The sequence below is a fragment of the Trachemys scripta genome, chromosome 6, assembly GCF_013100865.1.
Source record: "Trachemys scripta elegans isolate TJP31775 chromosome 6, CAS_Tse_1.0, whole genome shotgun sequence".
Taxonomy (NCBI): domain Eukaryota; kingdom Metazoa; phylum Chordata; order Testudines; family Emydidae; genus Trachemys; species Trachemys scripta.
Window position 1 is genome coordinate 1124166 of NC_048303.1, and position 25008 is coordinate 1149173.

Sequence of the window (25008 nt, forward strand, 5' to 3'; positions counted from 1 at the left end):
GTCCTGTCTTTCATAAATATCTTCAAAGGCTCCCGCGTTAGCCAAAATCACTTTCTTACAGAACTTAATTCTGCCCTCTCACTTTGCTCTCCGTGTAGAACTGAACCAGTTGCACTCAAGAAGATAATTGTATTTTGTCTCTGACAGGTGTAGTTTGTAAAAGAGAAGGTAGCCAAGGAAGTTTTTAATATGTGTAGACAATGGAGACCAAAGCAGGGTTTGCCCGGAAGGGGGGGAGCAGCATTACCCAGACTCAGCAGTTCTGTTTCTTTCCAGTTCTAAAGCGGACGACTTATCTACCGCAATTCTAAAGCAGAAGAACAGACCCAATCGGTTAATTGTCGATGAAGCCATCAATGAGGACAACAGTGTTGTATCGCTCTCCCAGGTGTGTCTCAATTAAAGTTAAGAACTGTGTACTTAATATGCAAACTTTCAGTGTCCTTTACCCTGAAGCTCGGTATTAGACCATTGTTGAACATGCTACAAGAATGTAAAGATTGTATAGAAAGCCATGAGGAAACAGCAAATGGGCTGTGATGGGTGAAAATGGTTTCTTATAGGTCTCCTGCCTGTAAGACTTCTGAGCAATTATCATGGTCCTCTAACGAGGCTGGTGTTCAAGCAGGAGGCCTTGGCCTTGCCCCAGGATAGGCAATTGTGGGATCCCAGGTCTCTTCATGGCTCACTCAACGCTACTACCGGTATTATCAGGGTGTAGCACTTGAGGGTCAGGTTGCTGTCTTCCAAACACTTACATTCTGGCCTTGTCAAATGCATGGTCTAATTCTGTCACTGTTCACAGGCAAAAATGGATGAATTGCAGCTGTTCAGAGGAGACACAGTTCTGCTAAAAGGAAAGAAGAGGCGAGAAGCAGTCTGCATTGTCCTGTCAGATGATACCTGCTCAGATGAGAAGATTCGCATGAATAGGGTTGTTCGTAACAACCTGAGAGTGCGCCTTGGTGATGTGATCAGGTGAGGTCTCCTTTGCTAGCTTGGTGCATCTTCCTGGATTTGTTTAGCTGGTTCTGAACTAATTCAGTCAGTAATGGAGATGGGGATTGTAGCAAGTGTTCAGTTACCTTTCAGGGTAGTTCTAAGAAGCGGTGCCTCTTAAAAGAGAATGGCCTGTAGCTGGAGTCTAAAGTGTGCTGCTAGCTATATGACTATTCCTAAGACCGATACAGGGGGACTGTTCTGTGGACTACAAGAGGGGTTTTCAAAAGAGCTCAGGTGATTTAGGAGCACAAATTCCATCTCTAAATCTCTTAGCTGTCTTTGAAAATCCCACCCCACAATCTCTCGTCTCCCTAAATGTTACATTTAACTGTTGCATAGTTTAAGCCTATATCTTTTCACAATCTGACTATTAGTAGACATGGTAATGGTCATTTCAGTGAAAAGGGATATTGTGTTTCCCCATACTGTCTGTAGCTTAGGCATTGAACTTTTGCATGAGAAGCAGAAGTTGATATTGTTTGGAAACAAAAGTAAAAGTGACTAATCTGTTTTCATTGTCAAAGCTGCGTGGAAAGTGAAACAATCAAATAGCATAAGCAATGAAAAATTAAAATTCCATTTTAATCTGAAGAGTTAGCAACTCCTGCAAACGTGTTGTGGGAGTCCTGCTGCTTGAGACTTCTAAAAAGTAGAGTGAGCTAGAACTATAACATGCATCATAGGGAACCGTCTTGCATTGACTTGAGGGAGATGAACTAGATAACTTAACAGAGGGAAAACCTGTAAATGGCTCTAAATCACAGCAATGTCCTTTTGTGTGCACAAGTTGTGGAGGGCAAGCTGCTGCTGCAGCAACTGAGTTGGCTCCTAATCCAGCACTCCCCAAATGTTGGGTGGACATCTGAGGCTCCTGTTCCTTGCACAGGATTTTCAGGAGTGAGATCTAGATTCATGGATTCTAGGACTGGAAGGGACCTCGAGAGGTCATTGAGTCCAGTCCCCTGCCCTCATGGCAGGACCAAATACTGTCTAGACCATCCCTGATAGACATTTATCTAACCTACTCTTAAATATCTCCAGAGATGGAGATTCCACAACCTCCCTAGGCAATTTATTCCAGTGTTTAACCACCCTGACAGTTAGGAACTTTTTCCTAATGTCCAACCTAGACCTCCCTTGCTGCAGTTTAAACCCATTGCTTCTGGTTCTATCCTTAGAGGCTAAGGTGAACAAGTTCTCTCCCTCCTCCTTATGACACCCTTTTAGATACCTGAACACTGCTATCATGTCCCCTCTCAGTCTTCTCTTTTCCAAACTAAACAAACCCAATTCTTTCAGCCTTCGTTCATAGGTCATGTTCTCAAGACCTTTAATCATTCTTGTTGCTCTTCTCTGGACCCGCTCCAATTTCTCCACATCTTTCTTGAAATGCGGTGCCCAGAACTGGACACAATACTCCAGTTGAGGCCTAGCAGAGTAGAGCGGAAGAATGACTTCTCGTGTCTTGCTCACAACACACCTGCTAATACATCTCAGAATCACGTTTGCTTTTTTTTGCAACAGCATCACACTGTTGACTCATATTTAGCTTGTGGTCCACTATAACCCCTAGATCCCTTTCTGCCGTACTCCTTCCTAGACAGTCTCTTCCCATTCTGTATGTGTGAAACTACTTGTTCTTCAGACTCTGCAAAATATATTTTTTGGTACCTTTGCAGAGGACTGAGGTACTTTCTAATGGAGTACCCCAAAGTGGCATGCTTTGAACAGCACATGGGAAAAGGTGACATCTGAGCTGTCAGGCTGTGGAGCTATGATACTGGATTGAAAGTAAAGATGGGTTCGTAAGGGTATTGAGTAGACTACATAGCTGATGTTTACAGCTGTAACAATTACTTATGACATGACTATTCCTCATAACCCAGTAGCTCCTCCCATAGATCGTTCGTCTCTTACCTCCTAAAATTTCAAATAATCTTTTCTGAATCGTCGGTCTCTCAGCAGCTAATCATCTCTCCTTTAGTCCATTTATCTCTGCCTAGGTCTCTGTCCGGTGCCACCTCTTGAGATTTCATTCCAAATCCACAATCACTTGTCTTAACTTGGTCCCAGAGGCCAGAAATCTCTGAATTCTCCTTGGCCTCAGACTTTTCCTTGCTTATCTCCTTTGCCTGTAAATTTCCTGTTGCATTTCTTACTGTGGCCTTGCCTCTGCTGAAATCCTGATTCATGTCTTTATCACACCTTCATTCTTGGTCTCTGAATTCCTCCTCCCTCTGGGCCACTTGGTCTCTTCCTTTACTCTTCAACTTAATTCCTTCTCTGTACAGCATTTGCTAACATGGTGTATAAAAGGTGCTGTGCAAAGCAGGGCTTGAAAACACTCAGGTGAACAGTAGGACACACTGTAGGTGCAAGCTTCCTCTAAGTGAAATTGACAAGTCTCTTGTCACTTGCTGATTCTAGTGAGATCTTCGTTTCACAGCTGCTCAGAAGCTTTCGCCAAAGTTATTAGCAGCAGGAGCTCAGTTTTCTGGTGTTGAGGTCAGGAAGAGAGGGATTTTCTCTGCCCTCTTTATAGCCTTGCCAGCAGCAGCTGCTTGTTAAAATAAAAAGTAGCCATTGAGTCTTCCAGCTGCCCAGAATGTTACCTGCACACATTAGGGCACCCCATCTTTTCCCAGTCCGTAGGGCTCCAGGCGAAAAGCACCTGCCCTTACCCAAGTCGTAGGGCTCAGGGTGTAACTAACCTGGTCAATGTAAGCACCCACACCCTTTCCCAATGCGTAGGGCTCCGGTGTATGCTACTTCTGCAGGTATGCAGGACCTTTTACCAGTGAAAGAGCCTTACACAGTAATATCCCAATCCGCTGTTTATTAACAGTTACCACGCAGAATACACATTAAGCACACAATGCCATGCTCACCAATCCTGATCACGCAGGTGGACTTTCCCTGTCAACCAGGCAAGGCTGGTCTCATCTGGGTCCTAGTTGCTGTACATCACTGTCGTGCAGAGGATTCTTAACAGCTCTGATCTTAGGCTGAGTCTTGGGGGTGAGATCTTCTTCTTCTTCTCTTCCCAGACGGTCTCCTTGGACCCCAGTTTATATAGTGAAACTTGAGTCCTGCGTAGCTATACCTTAACCAGTCTAACCAATGCTAACATATTGTAACATAATTCTCTGACCAATTCTATCCCACTACCCTAATTAACTTACACCTAGCAAAATTAATTATACAGCAGACAGAAACAATTAAAGAACCAGACAGAGACCATACAGGTAAACAATAGGGAAGTGGGGACCATCATGACAAAACAATAAAGAAACCACAACCATTGATAAGTAATTTCTTGCCAGACAGATGCTATCAAACTACGTGTTCTTTAGCCATCTTAAGATGTGTTTTTGTATCTGGTGATAGTGGGGGCCATTAGGACGGGGTCTCCTTCTTAACAGCCGGATCTGACATTGTTTTAATGTAATTGAGGCCTTGGCTACACTCGCGGATTCACAGCACTGCCTCGGCAGCGCTGTGAAGCACGAGTGTAGTCGCGCCTCCAGCGCTGCGAGAGCTCTCTCTCCGAGGGGAATAGCTTGCAGCACTGCGAGTGAGCGTGCAGCGCTGCAGGCACTGATTACACTGGCGCTTTACAGCGCTGCGCTCGGGGGGGGTGTTTTTTCACACCCCTGAGCGCAGCAAGTGCAGCGCTGTGAATTGCCAGTGTAGCCAAGGCCTTAAATGGAATGTGAGGAGGTGACTTCCTGCTTCTCCTCTAATGGCTGCTGCTGCTCGGCCGCTCTTTCAATCTGGCTGCAGACGACGGCCTTAGGCTTAGGCCTTACAATCTGGCTGCAGATGAAGGCTTTAGGCCTTACAAGAATGCACTAGGTAATAACTGGGGCTGGCTGGATACTCGTCCACTTCACTCTGCTGCTTGGGAAGGAGGCTCTGAAAGAACCAGGTTTGGGAAGCAGCTCTCTTTTCCAGCAGTCATGATGGGAAGGGTGGAGAGGAACAGAGGAAAATGAGCAGAGTGAAGGACAAGCTCTAGTATGGGTGTCAGGGGAGCGCTTCACATACTCATAGAGCAGGGTGGATGCACCCTGGGGTTTTCATCCTGGCATTGGGAGTCCCTGTATTTTGTGCCTGGCTTTCCAGGCCCTGTGTATAAGAATGAAATGCGTTGTAGCTTACTGGAATCTGCTTGTGTTTCAGCATCCAGCCCTGCCCAGATGTGAAGTATGGCAAACGCATACATGTGTTACCGATTGATGACACAGTGGAAGGGATCACAGGGAATCTGTTTGAGGTCTACCTCAAACCATACTTCCTGGAAGCATATAGACCAATCAGAAAAGGTAATGACACCTACCCCTAAAATCAGGGGGAAAGATGAAAGATTGTGACACACTTTGTAAGGAGACTGACCATAAGGAGAAGAGCTCCAGAACCTTGCCTGGATCTGTACATGGCATTAGGGTAGCTTGAGTCTGACTGGTGTTTTTGTGACTAAGAGTATGTCTACACTGCAGTTAGACACTCACGGCTGGCCCGTGCCAGCTGGCTCAGGCTAAGGCACGATTTAATTGCAGTGTGAACGTCTGGGGTCGGGCTGAAGGCCCCTGCGAGGTGGGCTGCAGCCTGAGCGCGTAAGTCTATAATGCAATGAAACAGCCATGCAATCCGAGCCCTGGGTGCCCGAGTCAGCTGGCATGTTCCAGCTGTGGGTGGTTGTTTGCAGTGTAGACGTACCTCCAGTCCTACCGTGCCTGGTCTCACTTCCACCACTGAGGAGCCAGTAAGTTGCCAGCTGCTGGCTGGCGCAGAGCAGCATAATGGTCCTCTAGTCACAGGGTTTGTGTGGCTCTACAATTGCTTTTGGTGCACGTGCAAGAGAGGATCATAAAAGGCTGGGGTGAGGCTGGGGAGAATCTTGTTAGACTAACCTTTTTAATGGGATTACAGGGTGGTTTGATAAAGGTAACGGTGTTGACACAATATTGTTAGGCTTCTTTGATTTTGTACTTCACAACATTTTGATTAAGAAACTAGAATGATATAAAGTCAACATGGTACACACGAAATGGATTAAAAACTGGTTAACTGACAGGTCTCAATGAAATTGTAAATAGGGGATCGTAATTGTTGACTTGGTGTGTTTGTAGTGGGTCCCGCAGCAACTGGTTCTTGGCTGCACACTATTTAACACCACTTCTCCCAGGTCATTGATAAAAGACATCAAGTGATCCCTGATAAAGTTTGCAGATGACACGCTGGTTGGGAGAGTAGAAAATAATGAAGAGGGCAGGTCAGTGCTACAGAGTGATCTGGGTCTCTTGGGAAGCTGGGCATTAGCAAACAGTAAGCGTTTCAGTATGACCAAATCTGAAGTTGTATGTCGAAGAACAAAGAACACAGGCCAGACTTGCAGGATGGGGGACTCTTTCCTGGAAAGCAGTAGTTGTGCAAAAGAATTGGAGTTTCTGGTGGATAATCAGCTGAACATCAACTCCTAGTGCAACGCTGGTCAAAAGGGTTAATGGGATGCTGGGATGGATAAACAGGGAAGTACCTTCATGGGGAACAGAAACTTGATAATAGATGGCTCTTCAATCTAGCAGACAAAAGCAGAACAAGAGCCAATGGCTGGAGGTTGAAGCCAAACCAATTCAGACTAGAAATAAGGTATACATGTTTAACCGTGAGGGGAATTAACCGTTGGAACAACTGACCAAGGGTGGTGGTGGATTCTCCACGACTAGCAATTTTTAAATCAAGACTGGATGTTTTTCTAAAAGCTCTGCTTTAGCCCAAACGTGAATTAATTCAGGGAAGTCTTAAGGCTGATATAAAGGAGGTCAGACTAGATCAGCGGTTCTCAAACTGTGGGTCGGGACCCCAAATGGGGTCGTCAGAGCTGGCGTTAGACTTACTGTGGCCCAGGGCCAAAGCTGAAACCCAGCCACACCCTCCTCCCTCCTTCCCGCATCTAGGGCTGAAGCCCGAGCCGCACTGACCAAAGCCGAAGCCCGAGGTCTTCAGCCCTGGGTGGCAGGGCTCAAGTTACAGGCCCCCATACCTGGATCTGAAGTCCTTGGGCTTTGCCCCCCTCCCCCCACTCAGGGTGGTGGGGCTGGGGCTGGGGCTTGGGCTTTTCCCCTTCTCCGCCCGGGGCAGCAGGTCGGGCAGGCTCAGGCTTCAGTCCTGGCTCCTGGGGTCGTGTAGCAAGTTTTGTTGTCAGCAGGGGGTCATAGTGCAATGAAGTTTGAGACCCGCCGGACTAGATGATCCCAGTGGTCCCTTCTCATCTTCTAATCAAGCCAAGGGATCAGAGAAGGGAATATGTCAAACTAAGGGATCTGTCCAGTCAGGTTTTCACCCCTGTGGTAGGCACTGCACAGAGCTAAGTGCCTTTTGTATGGGGAATTGTCCTGCTCTGGGATCCAGAGCTTCCCACTTCCCCTGGCTGCTTCTGGTGCTGCTGGCGAAGAGTCCCCCCTCCCCTGGCCAGTGCTGACAGCTTGGTGGTGGGAGGGGAAGGCCGTCTAGGTACCATACTTTCTCTCAAACTCCCATGGAGTGAAGATGCGGAGAGGAAGGGAAAGTGAGAGGAGAGACAGGAGGAGATGAGTGGGTAGGCTGCACTCCCAGGTTTGAAACTTGAACTCTGGCAGCCACTTGTTTTGCTTGCAGGGAAAAAAAATGAGAGGGAGCCTTGGTTGGAGTGACCTTCCTTTCCTCCCCTCTTCCTCTCCAAGTGAAACTGACAGCCAGAAGGAATTTAGTTACTATGCATTGAGGATGGGGCGCATTGAATTGGTTTCTTCTGGCCACTGCATTGTAGTTTTGGAGTTGGGCTTTCTCTCATTCCACTACTAGCCAGTCAGTTTGGCTGACTTTCTTTCTGGGTCTGATTCCCAGTATAGCGCCCCCTTCCTCTCAGATCTGCAGTGGCACAGGAATTGCAGATCCGAGAGGAAGGGGGTGCTATACCGTGGGAAGGCCAGGCGGCCTGTATTGGGGGTCTGTAATCACTCACTTTGAGAGCAAGCATGATGCTGTTTGCACCCTGATTTGTGCGTGCTCTGGGAACTGCAGGTCATTGAAATGTGATGGTTCTTCCAGGTGACATCTTCCTTGTGCGTGGAGGGATGCGTGCTGTGGAGTTCAAAGTGGTGGAGACAGACCCAAGCCCTTACTGCATAGTGGCTCCAGATACAGTGATCCATTGTGAAGGGGAGCCCATCAAACGAGAGGTAAGCTGAGCTCCAGCACCTGGTTTCTCCCCCAGTGTCCTTTTTGCAGAAGAGACTCTATTTCTGGGGGGTCTCTGTCTGTCTCCGGATTTTGGGCTTGCGGTGCAGATTTCACACTTCCCTTTGGAGCATCTAATGTTAACCACTGTCGGACAATGGTCTCTGCTCTGGAAGCTTACGTTCATAACTTTGCTAGACACTACAAATCATGGCTTTAATAGACACTGGATTTCTGGCTTAGGACAACAGTCTGTAACCCACTAACCCTCTTGTTTTGTCCTATGGCTGCAGAGGTGTTAACAGACCACTTCACCTTGAATGGTCTCTTGCAGCATACGTTAATTACTTATGCTAAACAATTTGTTCCACCTTTATTTAGCTGTGACACTCTTTGGGCTTGTCTACACTTAAAATGCTGCACACTTCAGTGCAGACACCACCTATGAGGGGTTCTCGTGTCAGCGTAGGTAATCCATGTCCCCGAGAGGCAGTAGCTAGGTTGATAAGAGAATTGTCCTGTCGATCTAGCACTGTCTACACTAGGGGTTAGGTTGGTTTAATTGCATTGCTGAGGGGTGTGGATTTTTCACGCAGTTATTCCTACTTAACTTCCCAGTGTAGACCAGGTTTGAGTCTCTTTCTCAGACCTGATGAAGATCTCTGTGTAGCTCAAAAGCTTGTCTCATTTACCAACAGAAGCTGGTCCAATCAAAGAGGTTACCTCACCCACTGCTCCTGCAGTTCCTATGGTCTGTAGCAGATAATGTATATGATGTGGCTGACCAAACTCAACTCTTTTCCTGTCAGGGAAAGGAGTGAATGTGGACATTAGAAAAGACTTCCAAAAGTATCTAGTGATTTTTTTTTTTTTGCGTGCCCAATCTGGGATACCTAAAGGGGGCTGGTTTTTGGAGGGTACTTCCTGTAAATCAGGCCCCACTATACGGTGTCTTGGGTTGGGCATCCAAAATTGGAGACACTTCAAAGCACTAGTTCCTCTTGAAAGTCTTGGCCATTCTGCATTTAGGGTAGGAAGCACTGAAGGTACTAGGCGTATGGGCCCTACCTTTCATTAGGCGCAGATGCCTTTTGAAGTCTCATGTAGGAGAATCTAGAGTGTGAGCCCCTACAGCTGATCGTGTCTGCAGCCACTCACCTAGCTATCTGCTGGAAACCATTCCCATTACTGTAAATAACTACCGCTGAGTACAGGTCTCTGAACAGCCACAAGACCTGAAATCCTGCCACTAGCGTTGTGGGGTTTGAATGTTACACTGATAGTATTAGCTAGAGCTGGCTTTGAACTTTCTGCAGAGTTCGGTGTCTTTACCTTCCATACTGTGCGTGAGTCAGTCCTCAAATAAGAGCCTCTCATGCGGTGAAACTGCCCCTTAGCCAAGGTGCTTTGAGTGCCTTGACTGAAATGTATCTGCCTAATTCCTTAAACTCTAGCTAATCCCTGACGTTGGGCTCCCCTGTCTAATTTCATCTCTAGGTTAGCAATACTAGAGGGTTGCATGCTTCGTTGCTTATGCAGACCCAGCTGGCAGATGGTGGAAGGGGCAAGAACGCAGCCTTCATCCCTGAACTTAGAGTTTTTTTACAAGAAACTGCCACTAAACCTACATTTGATTAACCTGTCTAAGCCGCTGTGCTTTGTTTGATCAGTTTCATATCCGCTTCCCCTGGACAGTACCCATTTGATGCTGCTTTTCTGACTGTCACCACAAGCAGTAAGGTTCTTCCCACTGGTGCCTAGAACGTTCCTGAGATTGGACACGTTCTTCAAGTGTCAGACAGAGAAGTGCTGTTGAGCTGAGTGTTGAGTGTCACTTCACTCAGCCAATAAACTGTGGATCTTCAGCCAGGCCTTTAGCTTGTGCCAGAGTCGCTCAGCTCTGAACTGTGCCACGAGAGGAGACGCTCCCATAAATGATCCTTGATGTCATGTAGGAACTTACTGTAAATAGTCCAGGTTTGCTAGTTGGTGATAAGCTCTTCGTGTAGTGACACATCAGGTGCGGTGATACCAAGGCATTTGGATACCACAGTGATGGACGTGGTATAAGAGCTAGAATAGTCTTTGGGGCTAGCATCATAGTCTGTTGCTTGATGCGAACCAACTCCCTCACAAGCCTGAAATGTATTGTGTGTGCTAGGAGGCAAAGTACTCGCATATGGATCTAATTCTGGGAAGGACATTGAAAGGGACGAGAGACCCTGGCAGCATCCCTGCTCCCTAGCAGCTGCTGGGTGGCGGGAGGTATTTTAAAAACATTCAAATTTCACTTCTAAATTTGCTGGAGCTCCTCAGCTGGTTCTGTGTAGCCACATCACAGGCTGTTGGTCAATGGTCTCCACTGCACAGTTAGGTAGCTTACTCAAGAAGCTAGGTTTGTGATCACACCATGATTATAGCTTAAGATGAATACTACTTAGCAGTGACATACCCTCTTTGTTCTCTAGAGGGAGTTACAAACATTGCCCCTCTCAGCATCTCACCATTTTACATCTGAGGAGATTAACGCTGTGACCAGCCCAAGATCACAGGCAAATCCATTAGAACTGGTTCCCCATTTTGTGCTACGGCCAGTGGCCTGTGCCCTTCCGTAATCCAGTTGGAGGAAAAGAAACTTACAAGTCCTGTGAGGACCCCACTGCTTTCTCCAGCACCTGAGGTCTCCCAGGTCCTGCTTGGCTGAGGAGAGTGTTGAACTAAGTCTCTTGTTTCCCTTGTGCACTAATGACTTCCCCTGTTGGCAGGATGAGGAAGAGTCCCTGAATGAAGTGGGCTATGATGACATTGGAGGCTGCCGGAAGCAGCTGGCCCAGATCAAGGAGATGGTGGAGCTTCCGCTCAGACACCCTGCGCTTTTCAAGGCCATAGGTGTGAAGGTAAGGGTCTGCAAGTGCCAGATGAATGATCAGCCTAGCCCAGTGTTTGAAGCTCTGCTGGGATCTTCCTTCTTGGTCCAGCAAGACTTTGGGAGTGTGCTTGGTGCCGGGGGGGAAGTAACCTGTGACCTTCCTTGCTGACCACCTGAGTCCCATTGCTGGCCTAGGAAGCTACCTTAGGTGTTCAGGCCACCACTGGTGGGTGCGGAGTGAAAAGCTAGAAGCCGTGGTCTATTGCACAGTGCTTGTCCCTGGAGAGACAGTGATGTGAAGAGCAGAGCCTCGCTTTGGAACAGCCCGGCCACCTATTGGATAGTTCTCGTTTCTGTGTACTGCAGAAAGACGTTAACAGTGTTGATAAGACTGATTGTTGCTGCCTGAACTTGCATCAGAGCTTTGGAGTGAATGCACTCTTCAGATTCTCTTCAGGTTCATTAGGAATATACGTCGACATTTAAAATTAACATACTAACAAAGGCCCTGCTCCTTGTCCTCAGCCTCCCCGTGGAATCCTGCTGTATGGCCCTCCTGGTACCGGTAAGACCCTGATTGCACGTGCAGTGGCTAACGAAACTGGAGCTTTCTTCTTCCTGATCAATGGTAAGTTGCATGAATTCCTTCTGCACCAAATCTACTTTAAGCACTCGTTTGAAAGGTGCGTCCAGTTCAGGGGGACAGAAGGCATCAATGCTGTTTGTAAAATACCCTCAGCTGAGCGGAGCCACCTCGTTTTTAAGTCTTTCCTGACCTGTTTCAAGCCTGCCTCTGGGCCATTTGGAGCCCATCCTTGAGAAACCCCTCTAGTGTCAGCATGGAGTAAACTACAGTCTCCTCATGGACAAGAAGCGGTGCAAAGGTGTGTTCAGATCTAGGACATCGATGCTTTCATCTGCTGAGGGGCTGGTAGGGAGTGTGGAGGTTGCGGGTTGACACATCTGGCTAGAAAATACATCAGCAGAGAGCGTCAGCCTCTGCCAGCATATTTCATTCATGAACGGGTAATGCTACCTAGCTGGCCTGGAGTGGAGCCCTCTATGGCCATTCTTGGTATGGGGAGCTCCCTACCAGTGCAGGAGAGAGCTGTTCTTGCTTCACTTCATATCAGCTGGAAGGAACTTTCCCAAGGGCTGTAATGTGAGTCTTACAATCTAACAAAAGGGTCAAAACTCCTTATTAACCCCTTCATGGGATCCCCAAAGGACTGGGTCAGAGTGACCTGGGGAGTATCTGATCTAGCCAGCAATGGCCAGGTTACTATCACATTTTTCTGTTTGCTCGGCCTTCTGCCGCACTCGGGGACTGAGGAGACGTGCTTAGGAACTGCTTTTTCTTTCGATTTTGGTCAGATTGCATCGAACTGTGTCCTGGGAGGGTGAAAGCAGCAAATGGACGGTGCAGTGTAAGAGTGACCAGTGTCTGGAGTTGGCAAGCTCAGTATCTTTAGAGCGACCCCAGGCTGCAGGGGCTGGAGGACATTGTGGGTAATGCACTAGCTCTTCCTCTAGAGGCTTGAGCTCCCATTGCATCCCAGAATAATTGCATAGTAGGTAATGGCCTAGTCTTTGAATGGGAGTCCCCAGACTGCCGTAGGGCAGGATCTGGGTGCAGCCACAGAGCTGCATGGGGAAGCCTATGTGAGTACTGGCTCTGTCATGGCAGTCAACTCCCCTCAGATACTGTAAAGAACATTCAGTCCTGGGGTTCCATTGTCACAGAGGTGGGTGCAATAGAAAAGAACCTTAATAGAGTGAGTCAGTAACACTTGTCATTGTTTGCCGGTTGTAGGAGATCTCTTAGCCCCTCCAGGGGAGTACTTTTCTTCCTTCTGGAATTCACATGCTTACACAAGGTCTGTCCCTGCTGAAGTCTCTTCAGACTGTCTGCAGAGGGGCTAGTCTGGAAAGCTGGCTTGTATTGTCTGTGCACTGCAAACCACACAAACAAAAGGCAACTGTAGTATTTGACTCTTTCCCTAAATTCTTTACCATGTAATTTGGTTGCGTCTCTTTCAAGTCAGAACTGACTCCAGCAATTTGCCGTGATATGATGAGTCCTCAAGAGAGAACTAGGTTGAGTAGAAGTGAAGATAAGATGGCTCAGTTATTCCAACTATGACTGTAGATAGCTGGTTTGGAGACTCTAGGCAGGGCCGGCTCCAGGCACCAGCGAACGAAGCAGGTGCTTGGGGTGGCCAGTGGGAAGAGGCAGCACGTCTGGGTCTTTGGCGGCGGGTCCCTCAGTCCCTCTCAGAGGGAAGGACCCACTGCTGAATTGCCACTGAGGAATGAAGTGGCATTTTTTTTTTTTTTCCCCCCTTCGCCGCTTGGGGTGGCAAAAAAGTCTGAGCCGGCCCTGTCTCTAGGCTGGAGTTCAAAAGCAGCTTTGCTGCTGCTGTGGATTCGGCGAGTAATCCCAGCCCTGACCATTCCCGGGTCTGTTTAAAAGGACACATTCCTTTGCAGGTAGAAAGGTAACGTTTTTGCTCTGAGTAATGAGCACCTCAGTCACAGGTCCTGTTGGTTACTCGTGGCTTCCCCAAAGCCTGTCATCTTGCTGCTGTTTTCCAGGTCCTGAGATCATGAGCAAGCTGGCTGGTGAGTCTGAGAGCAATCTCAGGAAAGCTTTTGAGGAAGCTGAAAAAAATGCACCTGCCATCATCTTCATCGATGAACTGGATGCCATTGCTCCAAAGAGAGAGAAGGTAAACAAGGAGTCCCGCGCCGGCATTCCCAGGGGCAGTTTTAGCACAGGACTTGAGTGTAGTGCAGAAGCAGCGTAGATGCATCCCGCTAGCCTAGTGCTTGGGTTTCAGTCTGAATTGGGAAGAATCCAGAGACTGGGGCTGGCACAGAACAGTAGGTTTCCTTAGAGCTTGAGGATTTCACTGCCGTTGCCGACCTGCTTCTGTGGGGTCTCTTGCTGATCTGCTGTTCTCTCTCTGTAGACGCACGGAGAGGTGGAACGTCGCATAGTGTCTCAGCTGCTGACTCTGATGGACGGCCTGAAGCAGAGAGCACATGTGATTGTTATGGCAGCTACCAACAGACCCAACAGCATTGACCCTGCACTCAGGCGATTCGGTAACTGAGCTTCGCTGCCGTTTTGGTGGTGCATCCAGTGCTTTGAGTGTTCCTGGGTTAGGGCTGTGAAATGATTGATTAGACATTAGCATGTGCCCGATAACTTTGTAGGTCTGATTAACAACTTGCTGATTCATCTCTTCAGAGCTCACAGGAAACTCATTTCTGGCTTCCACCAGCTGGTATCACACGCTGTGCTGCAGGGTTAAAAACAGCAGAAATTGCCAAATGCTATAATGATGGTCACTCCTGTGCTAAGGCAAGCCCCTGTCTGAAGTGGCCATTTACTATTAAACAAAACTCGACTGGCAACCTTGAGGGTGCTTTAAAGACCACCTCTTCTAGCTGGTCACTTCAGACAGCTTCGTCCCTTAACTTGTAGTAAGCCCCAAATTGTCCTACGTTAAATTTAAGTGTTGAGACATGTCCAGTGAATTTTCAAGACTTTAGGCCAAGAATGAATGTCCAATTTGCACGAGCAGTTACTGCCAGGCTGCAGCTGCAGATTGGTGGAACTTGCGTGGGCAAATGGCCAGCTAAATGCACAACTAGCCATCTGAGTGCACAGTTACGGTGACACTGCAGTTGTGGCATGTTTACATTTTTGCATGTGACTGTTAATTTTTATTGCAGTAGTAGCAGTCAGGGATCGGGGCTCTTTCATGTTCGGCACTGTACCACCCTTCATACATAGCTTAGATGCTACAGTGATAGGCATTCTAGAAAGTCATGAGAGAGATTTAAATCTGCCTCTAAATATTTGAACAGTCCCTACCTGTGCTGTGCATCCATTAATTATGGTGTGATAGCTCAGTGGTTTGAGCATTGGCCTGCTAAACCCAGGGTTGTGAGTTCAATCCTTGAGGGGGCCACTTAGGGACCTGGGGCAAAATCAGTACTTGGTCCTGCTAATGAAGGCAGGGGGCTGGACTCAATGACCTTTCAAGGTCCCTTCCAGTTCTAGGGGATAGGATATCTCCATTAATTTTTTTTTTTATCCGTGGGTAGAAATGAAAAAGGAGCCATGCTGGTAAACTGGATGTAAGCAAACAATATATGTTTTAATGCAGCTAAATGTATTCATCTGGAAACAAAGAATGTAGGCCAGATTTATGGGATGGGTGACTTCTATCCTGGGAAGCAGTGACTCTGAAAAAGATTTGGGGGTGATGATGGATAATCAGCCGAACATGAGCTCCCAATGTGACTCTGGCCAAAAGAGCAAATGCGATCCTGGGATGTGTACGGGGGAATCTGGAGCAGGAGCAGAGCGGTTATTTTACCATCTCTATCTGGCACTGGTGCGAGCGCTGCTGGAATCCTGTGTCCTGTTCTGGTTCAAGAAGGATGTTGGTAAATTGCAGAGGGTTCAGAGAAGAGCCCCTAGAATGATTTAAAGACTTAGAAAACCTGCCTTAGAGTGATAGACTCAGAGTCCAGTCTGTTGAGCTTAATAAAGAGAAGGTTACGGGGTGATTTGATTACAATCTGTAAGTATCTAATGGGGAACACATAATTAATAATCTGGAATCTAGCAGGGAAGGTTTAATGTGATCCAGTGAGTGGAAGTCAGACAAATTCAGACTGGAAATAGGGGTAAGAGTACCGTATATACTCGTTCATTACCCATTTGTTTATAAGCCGACCCTCCAAAATGGATAGGTAAAAATAGCAAAAACTGTATGATCCTTTCATAAGCCGACCCTATATTTCAGGGGTTGGAAAACTTTGGTTCCCAGCCCATCAGGGTAAGCCGTTGGCGGGTCGGGACGTTTTGTTTACTTGGAGCATCTGCAGGCACGGAGCCCCTCAGCTCCCTGTGGCCGCGGTTTGCTGTTCCCAGCCAATGGGAGCTGCGGGAAGTGGCGCTTCCTGCACCTCCCATTGGCTGGGAACGGCAAACTGCTGCCACAGGGAGCCGAGGGATGTGCTGGCCGCCACTTCCTGCTGCCCCCATTGGCCTGGAGCAGCAAACCGCGGCCAGTGGGAGCCGCGATTGGCCGAACCTGCAGACGCATCAGGTAAACAAACCAGCCCACCAGGGTGCTTACCCTGGCGGGCCGCGGGCCAAAGGTTGCTGATCCCTGTATTAGATATTCAATTCAATGATTCCATAGAGTTTAAAATCATCAAATTTTGTTGTAGATTCGTTTATAAGCCGACCCCCGCTCTTTGATGCAACACTTTTTTACCAAAAATATTTGGCTTATGAACAAGTATATATGGTAATGAACCATTGGAACAACTTACCCAGGGTTGTGATGGAGTCTCCAGCTCTGACCATTTTAAAAAAAGATGGGAAGTTTTTCTAAAAGTTCTAGGAATTACTGTGGGGCGGGTCTCTGGCCTGTGTCTTACAGGGGGCCAGACTAGATGCTTGCAATGGGCCCTCCTGGCCGTGGAATCCGCGTATCTGTGGTGCTGCTTCTGTCAGAAACAGAGCAGTGCTGGTGAGGGGGAGACTTACCTTCACCGAAGCGTAAATCACGCTAGAACAATCACTGAACCAAGCAATGCTCCTCTACATTTAGCAATCCTGACTTCTAATCAAACCACTGCTCTCACTTGCCCTGACTGGCTGAATCTCTCCCTCACTCTCCGATCTCTCTTGGGTTTTTTAAAGCATCCATCACTGTAGTTCAAAGTACTGGCACCTCCTGGAACACGTGGACAGTCCTCACTTTGCTTTTCAGTGGGACCACGGGCAGGGGAATGCTGTAATCAGAGCTTACCCACTTCCAGAGAATTCAGCGGCTAGGGGTGTGTTTTGTGCTCCCCAGGTCGCTTTGACAGAGAGGTAGATATCGGTATCCCTGATGCCACCGGCCGCCTGGAGATTCTGCAGATCCACACGAAGAACATGAAACTGGCTGACGATGTTGACCTGGAGCAGGTTGGTAGCATGCTTTCTGTTGTACCCGCACATCAGTGTTCTCGTTAAGGAGTTACGTGATGGATGAATGGTTGCAGTTACGGTGATGTAATTTATTCATGGGATTGATAGGGCAGGAAACTGGAGAAGCAGGGAATCTTTGGCCTTAATTCTACCCAGCCGGCTTGTGACGGAAAGTCACTGCCTTGCGAAAGTGGCGTGGCTGCATAAGAACGTATGAATGGTCACATTGGGTCAGACCAATGGTCCATCCAGCCCGGTATCCTGTTTCCAACTATGGCCAGTGCCAGATGCTTCAGAGGGAATGAACAGAACAGGGCAAGTACCGAGTGATCCATCCCCTGCTGTCCAGTCCCAGCACCTGAGCTTAGGAACACCCAGAGCATGGGGTTGCATCCCTGACCATCTTGTCTAATAGTTGCTGGACCTATCCTCCAGGAACTTATCTGATTCTTTTTTGAACCCACTTATACTTGTGGCCTTCCCAACATCCCCTGGCAACGAGTTCCACAGGTTGACTATGCGTTGTGTGAAGAAATACTTCCTTTTGTTTGTTTTAAACCTGCTAAACCTGTTAATTTCATTGGGTGACCCCTGGTGCTTGTGTTATGTGAAGGAGTAAATAACACTTCCCTATTCACTTTCTCTACACCAGTCATGATTTTACTGACCTCTCTCATATCCCCCCCGTAGTTGCACACCATTGATTTATATAGTGACATCATGATATTTTTGTCTTCTTATCTGACCTTTTCCTAATGGTTCCTAACATTCTGACTGCTGCTGCACATTGAGCAGATGTTTTCAGAGAACTATCCACAACTCCAAGATCTCTCAAGTGGGAACAGCTAATTTAGATCCATCATTTTCTCTTTAGAGTTGTGGTTTTGTTCCCCAATATGCACAGATTGCTCTTAGGCCAGTTGGAGGAGTGTTGTGCTACCATATCTTCAGAGTCCCCGAGTTGGCAGTCTTCTGAGAAGCCAAGAATCGAGCGGAGCACAGACTGAGTCATCTGAGTGTTTGGCAGTGCGTACGGGAAGTGGTGCAGTGCGCTTGCAGGATCGGTCCTGTGGATAGAGGACTCCTATCTCCAGGGCTGTCATTTTGCCCCCTTACTGAATTACTCCTAGTTCCGATCCCCTATAAAACGTAGCTTCTGCCTGCCTGCCGGCTGGGGTACTGTATGCTCCTCCCGAACTTACAGCAAAGCATCAAGGGTCACCACAGGGTGACTGCATATCTTGCGGGCTGCACTCTTGGGCCCAGATTCTGCCAGTGTGACGTGTTTGCACAAGTCCTGGTAAGTCACGGATGATGCTTTGCTTTCAGGTGGCCAATGAGACCCACGGCCATGTTGGAGCTGACTTAGCGGCTCTTTGCTCCGAAGCTGCTCTTCAGGCCATCAGAAAGAAGATGGATCTCATCGACCTGGAGGATGAAACCATAGATGCTGAAGTGATGAATTCACTAGCCGTGACCATGGATGACTTCAGGGTAATGCAGAAATGCTCAGTTGGCTGCTGGCCCAAGTCTCTCTCCCTGTTCATTACTGTCTTAGAACAAGTGAATAGTGCATGTAATTCATGTGTCGCCCTTTCTCTCCTGGTGCTAGTGGGCTCTAAGCCAGAGCAACCCCTCAGCTCTGCGGGAGACCGTGGTGGAGGTGCCGCAGGTTACCTGGGAAGATATTGGTGGTCTAGAAGATGTCAAGAGAGAACTCCAGGAGCTTGTGCAGGTGAGGGCTGGTGTGAGCGATTCCTGGCTGTCGGTTAAATTGCTTAATTAAAAAAACTACTGAGAGATGCCAGCGTGGGCTGCAAATGGAGATGTTTACCGAAAAAGGGGTTCTGATCAATCTTAATCCCACAGGCCACCTCTTCCCAAACATTTTCACATGGAATTCTGATTTCCTCACACTTGACTATAAACTTCATGCTGCTTTCTGTCAGTTTTAACACTGTGGTGTGCACGGGGAGACAGGAGGGCTGTGCACATGCTGGGGGGAACATTGCGTTGTTCTGTCTTGTTCTGAGTTGTGTCTACACTGAGCGGTCTCGGCAGATCTTGTCTTGGTGCTAGTGGTGGAAATGCTATTGTGGATGGGCACTGGAGATCTTGTGTCATCTGGGCTGCTCAGAGACCAAGAGTGGGAAAATTGCTGAGGTCTCAGTGTAGCCAAGACCTTCGTATCCGAGAAACTAAATGCCGAAAGAAGGTGCTGGTTCTGCGCTGTCAGGGAGTGTGGCATGTTTGATCAAGGGCTTTCTACGATTGTGAAGTTTTTCCCACGAAGAGACGCTGGAAATGCTCTTCTCTGTTAGCCCTGAGATGCCAGGATCAGGGCAGTCTTGACGTGCCCCTGCCTTTGGCTGCAGGCCACTGTCTGCAGGGCAGATGGTGAAGACCCATTTCCGCCCTTTTATGAAATATAAATTGGAGACTCTTATCCCCTCTTGTTCTCTGGTTTTAATCCATCCCATGTTAGTGTTAACCAAAGGCCATCCCCTAGCCCTGGAGAATTGGTGGGTCTGTCCAGTTCCTGGTGGACATCACTGTCTCAGGAGAGCGACCCTGGCTGAGTGGGCCCCTCTCAGTGCAGTCCCTGCAGGGCGGGGATGAGGCACAATGTGCAGGAAGTTTACCCTGCTGCTAACCAGGCAGTGCCTGGCCTGGGGATAAAGAGGCTCTTACTGTTGCCGATGGCGTTCGACATGGGCTTGAAAACGGCGTTCGAATCTAGCCGGCAGAACCCTTCGAGTTTTGGAGCTTCAGGCCTCCCAGCTGGCAGGGTCAAGGTGTGATCCTTTGGTCGGGCTCATTATTCACTGAGGGCTAATGCTAGATTTCTCCCTGCTCTAGTATCCTGTGGAGCACCCAGACAAATTCCTCAAATTCGGCATGACTCCATCCAAAGGGGTCCTGTTTTATGGGCCACCTGGCTGTGGTAAGACACTGCTGGCTAAAGCCATTGCCAACGAATGCCAGGCCAACTTCATCTCCATCAAGGGGCCAGAGCTTCTCACCATGTGGTTTGGCGAGTCTGAAGCCAACGTGCGTGAGATCTTTGACAAGGTAAGCAGCTTGGTTTTAATGTTCGGTCCCATCTCCAGAGCATCACCTGTGCTGAGCTAGCCTGCTGACCCCAGCACTAGTGTGATTTTGTCATGTGATCAGGTGTTGCCTCCTCCTGTCGTGAGCACACCCCAGGTTCCTAGTGTTAGAAAACTAATGACCCTTCCCAATAGGGTGAGTCACATAACTGTAATAGGCTTGCTCCTGCCGCTGCCTGAGATACCTGGCGATGGGTGCAGGGTAAGGACCAGAATAGTAGGGAAACAGGGTTGTTGAAAGATAACCCCCCACCCCCATAGAGCTCTGTTACATGGGACGTTCCATTAGCAGGTTTCTAGAAGGCAGAGAGTAGCTGAAGGGTGGCTAGTCTGTCCGGCTCTGTTTTCAAGGTCCTCAGCCTTGTCCCGCAATACACCCAGCTTAGGGAGGCCACCCACCTTCATGAATGTCTCGTTCTTCGGTGGAAATGTGAGCCTCTGCCCGCACTGCATGCTTGTCTTGGGAGTCTGCTTTCGGAGCGTGTGGCCTGGCTGTGGGAAGGGGAGTGAAATCTCATGCAGGAAGAGCGCCAGTCCAGCCAGAATACTTCTCTAGGCCTGGGAGTCTCCAACATTCTGCTAGTTCACGTTGCTCCCAGTTCTTGGGGAAACGCCTCAGTCCATTGAGCGTAAGCGTTTGTGATGTAAATCTAGGACAGCCCCAGAGCTGCTGGTCTAAGCTGCCCTGAGGTCCCGCAGCATCCCAGCCCCTCTCCATGTATGATGAGAGGGGGCTTCTATTTGTCAGTCAAAGGCCAGGAGATGCTTCAGGTGAATTCTAGTGTGATCCTGGCACTTGCTGTTAGTGCACAAAGGAACTGTGTGTGTTTGCCTTGTGCAGGCCCGCCAAGCCGCGCCCTGCGTGCTCTTCTTTGATGAGCTGGACTCCATTGCAAAGGCTCGAGGTGGGAACATCGGGGATGGTGGTGGCGCCGCAGACCGTGTCATTAACCAGATTCTGACAGAGATGGATGGCATGTCCACCAAGAAGAACGTCTTCATCATCGGTGCTACCAACAGGCCAGACATCATTGACCCGGCCATCCTGCGTCCTGGCCGCCTGGATCAGCTCATCTATATCCCCCTGCCTGATGAGAAGTCACGAATCGCCATCCTCAAGGCCAACCTGAGGAAGTCCCCCGTTGCCAAGGCAAGGCCCGAGCTCTTTGACCAAGGCTGTGGTGTTCTTGGGGTTTGGTGAAAATGAGCAAGGGGAATGGCAGAGAGGCGACTGCTGCTGTTAGCACATGAGCTTCAATCCCTGCCGTTGGGGGATGGGGAGGGAGGGTGGAGTTTGGAGTCCGAATGCCAGTCACTCCTTGGGTGTAAGTGGCAGCTCCTTAAAATACAGCCACCCTTAATGGCTGCCACCCTCCCCCAACACCTCTAAAGCCTGACCCAGTGCATTCTGGGAAGGGGACAAGCTGAGGTGGGTTCAAGAGAACCAGGTTCTCTCTTGTGAACACAAAATGGGAGAGGGAAATGGAGCGAGAGCCACAAAGGTTAATTGATGGAGCCCAACGGAGCCACTGTGCCTGCCTCAAGGAGGCAAACCGAACAGAGCAGCCCTGTCCGGGAGCGAAGGGCTGGATTCCCTGATATAGAGCATACCTTTCCTGTGGGGTATGGCTGGCTGGAGGGTGAGGACTGAAATGGTGTATTGCTCTGAGCAGCTTGGGAGGACTTCAAATGGGGTTCTCAAGCCCTGCTTCTCTCAGTGCCCTCGGGAGTATCACTGCTGCTCTCGGGGTGCAGATGGGTCCCTAGGCAGTCACATGACCCGTGTCCTTCCTTACCCAAGGGCAGCGTTTCCATAGTGTTCTGGCGCTGAGCTGGGCTCCCACACTCCCCTGTGGCTTTGCAGCTCTGACGCTGTGACTTCAGGGCTTTGCTGGACGCAGCCTAACATTGCTTCAGGTGATGCCCTGACCCCTGGAGCCGTGCTGCGTCCAGCTGCCTTTCCTGGTGGGGAGAGCAGGACAGAGGCACCTGGAGCTGCCTGCCCAGGCTCTGGTTGGGCACAGGGGGGAGGGTGGGGCTGCCTTCGCCCAAAACCGAGCTGTAGGATCTTCCCGTTACTGGCTAATTCTAGGAGGGCAGTCTGTTGCCTCGAGGGCCCATGACCCCTTGGTATTAGCTGACAGTGTAACATGTAAAGAATGGGCCTTCCTGATTCCCCCACAGGATGTGGACCTGGAGTTCCTGGCGAAGATGACCAACGGCTTTTCGGGAGCTGACCTGACCGAGATCTGCCAGCGTGCCTGCAAACTGGCCATTCGCGAGTCCATTGAGAACGAGATCCGGCGAGAGCGCGAGAGGCAGACCAACCCTTCTGCCATGGTGAGTGAGGCTGCATCTGTGCTGCTAGAGAGAGCCAGGACATGGCTGTCTCCAGGCTGCGGGCGCAGATCTCCCCGTGCACCCCAGGGCGGTGGGCGTTTCCCAGCCACGGGGCAGGGCACTGAACGTGGTCAGATGAGGCGCCCTTCACAGCAGGTGGGCGCTTTGCTCTTGGCTAGGTTTTCCCACTGCCCTGGGGACCCTTCCCTGGGGTGAGGTCACTTCTCTGCTGCAGTTTCCAGTCACTCCCGCTGGCTGTACCGAGCATTAACCAAAGCGGAGCTCTTGGGTGCTTGGCTGGAGACAAAGTGCTGTTTGCAGTGGAGCTTGGGTGCAGGGTGAGCCGTGATTTTGTCTCTGCTCCGTTGCAGGAGGTGGAGGAGGACGACCCGGTTCCAGAGATCCGCAGGGATCACTTTGAGGAGGCCATGCGCTTTGCTCGCCGCTCTGTCAGTGACAACGACATCAGGAAATACGAGATGTTTGCACAGACTCTACAGCAAAGCCGCGGCTTCGGCAGCTTCAGGTAAGTCAGGAGGCAGGCGTTAGCGGGTCCCTAAGGATGAGCAGCTTCAGCTGTGTCCTAGTGTTTGGGGAACTCTCCGTTCACCCAGCAGTGTCAGTCACTCAATTCCTGTCTAAGCCACATGTTGTTAACCAGCACCTGGGTCCACCGCAGGGGCAGGCACGTTGTAAAGTGCTGTGGGACTTGCTTGGAAAGCCAGAGCTGTAGGTCTCTGTTTCTGCCTGCGTTTAAAAACAAAACCAAACACTTCTCAGCAATGTAAGCAGGGAGCCCAATCTCCTCCGTTTGTCTCTGAGCCGGGGACTGGTGTGGCGGGGAAGGCGGCGGCCGTTGGGCGGAGCTTGACTGGTGTTTCTCTGCTCTGTGCAGATTCCCGTCAGGTAACCAGGGTGGCGCTGGCCCGAGCCAAGGCCCAGGCAGTGGCAGCGGAGGGAACGTGTACAGCGAAGACAATGACGACGATCTCTATGGTTAACTTGCTGCCCTCTGCGGACCAAACTCCAGACCAGGCCATGTTGTGCAGGGAAATTCCAACGTTCAATGGACTCTCGGCTTCTTCATTCCTCAGTCAGAACAGTGTAGCTGCACGTCAGACTTTGTACAGGGGTGTCTGTTGCAAACACAATAAATTACAAACCGGTGTCGTTTGGGAGGCAGACAGTGAATTAACCAGGAGGGGAACTGACTTAATTTCTGAGAAATTTCTGTTCTAGTTTCTGTGGCAGAATCAGCAGCTTTAGCAAAGGGTACAGCGCTAGCCTGTATAAAAACCACAAAAATAATAAAAAAACTAAAAAAAATTCCCATAAAATTCCAACCAGGCCCCAGCCCTTCCTTTGTGTGACACGCCCGCGGCGTAGCCAGCTCTGTCACCTCCAGCTTCTGCGTCTCACTCCCTTCCCTGGGCTTGGCTGGGAAAATCTAGCTGTGTGGCGCCGTAGTGAATGTTTGGAAAATAAACTTGCCTGCTCGCAAGCGGCTTCTAACCCAACCCCAGTGACCGCGGAGTAAAAGTGGCCCCCGGGGAACGGCAGGTGCTGAATGTTCCTTCTCAAAGTGGGGGTGAGGCCGCAGCTCTCGTCCCAGCTGGGACCTGTGTTCGGAGCAGTGTCCCTGTCCGTCCTCTGAGCTCCCCTGGGCCAGCCTTTCAGAGCTGTCAGCCTGCTGTCGATGTGACTGCCCGTGCCCCCAGCTAGCTGGCTGGGTTCGATGCATCCCGCCGGGTGCTCAGTGCGGCTGTGTGCCAAGGGGCTGGGAATGCAGCATCTCAGGCACACGGGCAGGAAACGGAGGAGCTGCTGCTTCAGCATCTTCCTTGCTGCCCCACGCTTGTCAGGCTGCAGGGCCATTCACACGCGCAGAGGGACCCACCTTCCCCTTGGCCTGAAACCAAATCCAGCCAGGCCCTGGTATGTCCGGGAAGGGTTTAGTTCTTAGCTGCCAAGCGCGCTCTCATTGTTCCTCTTCCCAGCCCACCAGGGCTGTCCTTTCTTCGGCTTGGGTGTCCTTCCTCTGCCAGGCTTGTCCTCCCCTCTTTCAGCAGCGCAAGGAGATGGACAAGCCCATGTGTCCTGCTGCTTCACTTTGCAGTGCCTTAGCCGGGGAGAGCCCTGGAGCGCCTGCCCTTTCCAGCGCATGCCATGGGCTGGAGACGGGTGTGGCCCCTACTGTGCTCTGGTTCTTGAGTTCTTTACTCTTACTGTGGGCACAGAGAGCAGCCTTTGCTTCTCCATAAGCCTGATGCTTCGGGCTGGGGACAGCTGGCTTGTGGTGTGGCTATGGGACTGTCACAGGCCAAACAGCCGTGAGCGCAAACGCTTGGTCGTTGCAGTTCTAGAGGTGAACCCGCCCTACGATGCTGAACAGCGACAGAGCCCAGGAGTAGCCACCTGCCCTGTTCAGTCCCCTCTTGCCCCAGTTATGCCCACAGTAGCGC

At 49.7% G+C, this 25008-nt stretch overlaps 1 protein-coding gene across 1 annotated transcript; it reads left to right on the plus strand.

The window, feature by feature from the left end:
• Window positions 1-249: 249 nt before the first annotated feature.
• Window positions 250-23889, plus strand: VCP (valosin containing protein). The gene is made up of 16 exons (XM_034773936.1): window positions 250-388; window positions 806-978; window positions 5185-5327; window positions 8095-8225; window positions 10989-11120; window positions 11618-11720; window positions 13688-13821; window positions 14065-14200; window positions 16981-17093; window positions 18426-18590; window positions 18709-18831; window positions 19956-20168; window positions 21048-21356; window positions 22391-22546; window positions 22918-23072; window positions 23442-23889. The coding sequence occupies exons 2-16, from the start codon at window positions 812-814 to the stop codon at window positions 23545-23547; spliced, it is 2286 nt and encodes a 761-aa protein (XP_034629827.1). The 5' UTR covers window positions 250-388; window positions 806-811; the 3' UTR covers window positions 23548-23889.
• The last annotated feature ends 1119 nt before the right edge of the window (window positions 23890-25008 follow it).

Coding starts and splice junctions, on each gene's coding strand:
- VCP (XM_034773936.1), top strand. CDS start 812: ATGGATGAATTGCAGCTGTTCAGAGGAGACACAGTTCTGCTAAAAGGA. Junction 5,328..8,094: donor ATATAGACCAATCAGAAAAG/GTAATGACACCT, acceptor TGGTTCTTCCAG/GTGACATCTTCCTTGTGCGT. Junction 22,547..22,917: donor AGACCAACCCTTCTGCCATG/GTGAGTGAGGCT, acceptor GCTCCGTTGCAG/GAGGTGGAGGAGGACGACCC.